The sequence below is a fragment of the Camelina sativa genome, chromosome 5, assembly GCF_000633955.1.
Source record: "Camelina sativa cultivar DH55 chromosome 5, Cs, whole genome shotgun sequence".
Taxonomy (NCBI): Eukaryota; Viridiplantae; Streptophyta; class Magnoliopsida; order Brassicales; family Brassicaceae; genus Camelina; species Camelina sativa.
This window is the reverse complement of record NC_025689.1, coordinates 7,611,351-7,614,944: the sequence shown is the minus strand read 5'-3', so window position 1 is coordinate 7,614,944 and position 3,594 is coordinate 7,611,351. Positions and strand designations below refer to the sequence as shown.

Here is a 3,594-nt window from a genome sequence, read left to right as displayed (position 1 = left end):
GGTACTCACCTTCTCTAGTATCTCTACCAGATTCAAGAAACAGATGAGGCCAGGAAGAAATTCACAAACGCCAAATCAATCTCCTCTGCTCAGTACTTTGGAAATGACAACAACTCGGCTGACCTTGAGGCCAAAAGTACATTAAAGAAGTTCTCAGTACGTTTCCTCATAACTAACCTTCATTAACTTGATGTGTCTTTCTATTGGGTTTTAAAGAAACACTCATCACTATTTAAAAAACAGGGTTCATCAGCAATCTCTAGTGCTGATCTTTTTGGAGACGATGATGGAGATTTCCCTCTAGATCTCACCGCCGGTGATCTTCTCAACCGCCTCTCTCTCCAGGTACCATTTCTTTTAGAGTTTTTTAAGAGTTCTACCACATTAGTATTACTGTAGTGTCTAATCTACCACATTCCTTCTATCCTTTTCTAATGTACCACAAGGATAACTTAAAATGACCATACTATCATATTAAACTTAAGCCTGAGAAACAAAATTAGGAGAGTTGACCTCCATTATTCAAACCATTGCAAAATCCAAAGTAAAAGGAATCTCTCTCCCCACCATCTTCTTCTTCCTGTTCTCTCTTTCTCCGAAAACACCATCGATTTGATATTTTGGAATCCTAACATCGCCGGATCTAAGTGATTTTTGGGTCTTCAAGAGAACATCGCCGTTTTAATTCGCCAAAATCCTATAAACCCTACAGATCTAAAAGACATCATTGGTGTCTAGTGCAAGTTCATAGATTCAGCCACAAAGAACCAGTAGCCTCTCTATCTTCTACAAAACAGTGTCTAATTAGGGTTTATCCTTTAAAAGATTTTTCCTAATAAGAGTCACCAACCACGACCTCCTCAACAACACCTCAATCTCGACATGTCCCTTGGAATCTGGGTAAAATTTTGGTTGCTTAGTTTTAGTTGTGTGGACAATTTCGTTTTGTTGTCCTATGTTAATCTTTTTCTATGGATTTTGCTCATCTTATCTGTAGACAAGTTAGATATCCTCGTAGACCATTTATTAACTTAGTGGACATGTTTCACCACAAAGCCCATCAAAGTTATCTTCTCTACATAGTTTTTTTCTAAATTTTCTCAATTACCTACTTGTGGACAAGTTGAAACTTAATATTTTTAATAGACAATATTTTACTAATTAGATGGACAATTACAACCTCAAAAATCTCCATGAGCACATTGTCATCTAGCTTTCTAATGGATAAACATTTTTTTCTCTCTTAATTGTTACTCTAAAATTGTGCATCCTTTCTACCTGTTGACATATAACATGTTAAATCTTAAAATGTTCTTATAGACAACCTTTTATTTAATGATGGACAAATTTAACCCTATCTCATCTACAATAAGTGTGCACAACTCTCGTTTATGTGTCAACAAGTAAAAACTCACAGCTCCTGTAAACAATATTTTATTAAAATGGTGGACAAGTTCCCCCGTAAACAACATATCTATGAAAATATTGTCCTCTGTTAATCGTGAACATCTTTTCCCATAAATCGTCATAGACAACGTTAACCATGCTTCCTAGAATAATTTGAAGATTAGAAATATATAATAATTAATGTTTTTAAAGTTGGTTGTGATTGTGGGTTTGAAAAAGTCTGTCTACATTTAATGCTATCACTGTCAAATTATTTGTAGTATTATAAAGAGCAACAAAAACACAGTTTTCTATCAATAATAATGGAGGATATAATGGTCATCTCGTCTCACTCTAAAAACTGGATTGTGGTACATTAGAAAAAGATTTTTAAATGTGGCATTTTACAAAAATTTTGTTGCCAATGTGGTACATTTGACTAAATTCCCTTTCTTTTACTCATGCTCTTTCATATAAAATAAAAATAAAAATTAGAACCAAACATTTTTTTGTTTGTTATCATTAACACGTCGTCGTTTCATGGATATGTTAGGCCCAACAAGACATTTCATCATTGAAGAACATGGCAGAGGAGACAAAGAAGAAGCTCGGCAGCTTATGGGTCTGAAATGATAAATCCATTCATTATTTTTTGCTTATACACTAATTTCCATTTCCAAATCAATTATTCTATTCATTATACTAGGGAAACACTGTTTTTGTTTATCAATCTTTTGTATAATTGAGATTATGTTTTGTAAAAATTGTCATCAAATAAAAATATGTGGAGTGTTTTTCGACGTTTATTTTCTTTAGATGCATCCGACTTTACACCAAAACTCAAAAGGAATATAGAAACAGACCACCAACAAAGCCATTTAGGGAGATCACAGATAAAAAAAAAAAAACCAACGTCCTAACCAACGACCAACACAGAGGGCAAAGCTAATGGTCAACTACTTAATTTTTAGAAATATATAACTCTATTTTGATGTTTCTATAAAAAGGCGAACAAACATCTACTTAAGATAGGTTGCAGTGTCCTTTTATTTCTATTTTTGACATTGTTGCACTACATTTTTAGTTGTATAAAGCTAAAAAAACAGTTCCATGTTTCTAATTATAAATCTTTGTGGGGTTTACTTTTTTAGACTAGTTGATGTCGGTCGAAGAAGTGGGGGGTCCAAGTTATAAATCTCCCACGTTAAAAATATGCTATGTATCTGTGTCATAGGAGAATATATATATCATCAGGTACTATTTATCATCAAGTTATATATATGCTGACAAAAAAATATTGTAATAATTAAGTTAGTAAAATAAATGAGTGGGTCATAGCTTTTGTACGACGTCTATCAGTTCAGTTGTCACTATAATGCCTATAAATTCAATTGTGTGGGTGAAGAAGAGTGTGTCTGGAAACAGTTGTTATTCTGCAGATAACCAAAATTGGACCATCAATACTTTTTTGGCTGGTTATAAGAATTTTCAGAAACTGCTTTTATAATATCGTTGAGTCTGGCAGCACCAACTTGGTTTCTCACGTGCACTTCATGAAATGCGACCGTGACTAAAAAATAAGAGAAAAAAATATGACGGATTTCAAAAAGCATGAGCTGGTAGCCTCATTAGATCATAATAATATGCAAAACGGTAAAGTCAAATAAATCATGTTAATTAGAAAAGAATCAGCTTATTTATTTTCACTGCACCATTTTGTCCTTCTAAATGTTATGTAAAAACTCTATCTTTTGGTAAACCAAACAAATAAACTCTTTATTTTTGTTTTATTTCTAAAATCACAGTAAACAATACACCAAAAAAAAATTCTGTATACTTATGTACTAGTAATCTAGTATATAATTAAAAAGGTGAAAAATATCTTATAAGAAACTGAATTCTTTTTGAAGTTATATAAATATTGAAGATGATAATAGAAATTTTTTCATATTTGGATGTTCATAGTAAATCTCATTACTTAGGTATATATAACTTTAATCATTTTGTTAGGTTAATAACCTCATGTTACAACGGAATAAGATTATAAACGTACGCATCCTAGAAGGTTATGGGCATGTTTTAAACAAATAACATGGTTAAACAAACAAATATATTATTGATTATTACTTAGTAGTCTACACTAGCGTCGACTACTACGTATTTCATATTCAAATATGATGCTGGGATAAGCTTGAAAAAAGCTTAAAG

The 3,594-nt window shown here is 32.1% G+C and overlaps 1 protein-coding gene across 1 annotated transcript in view; it reads left to right on the top strand.

Annotated features, from left to right (window-relative positions):
* Positions 1–2,188, top strand: part of LOC104788992 (ADP-ribosylation factor GTPase-activating protein AGD10-like) — a 5,309-nt gene extending 3,121 nt beyond the window's left edge. The window contains exons 2-4 of the mRNA XM_019245234.1: positions 19–156; positions 244–345; positions 1,940–2,188. Coding sequence (XP_019100779.1) covers positions 19–156; positions 244–345; positions 1,940–2,014 — 315 coding nt within the window. The 3' untranslated portion in view covers positions 2,015–2,188. The remainder of the gene's footprint in view (positions 1–18; positions 157–243; positions 346–1,939) is intronic.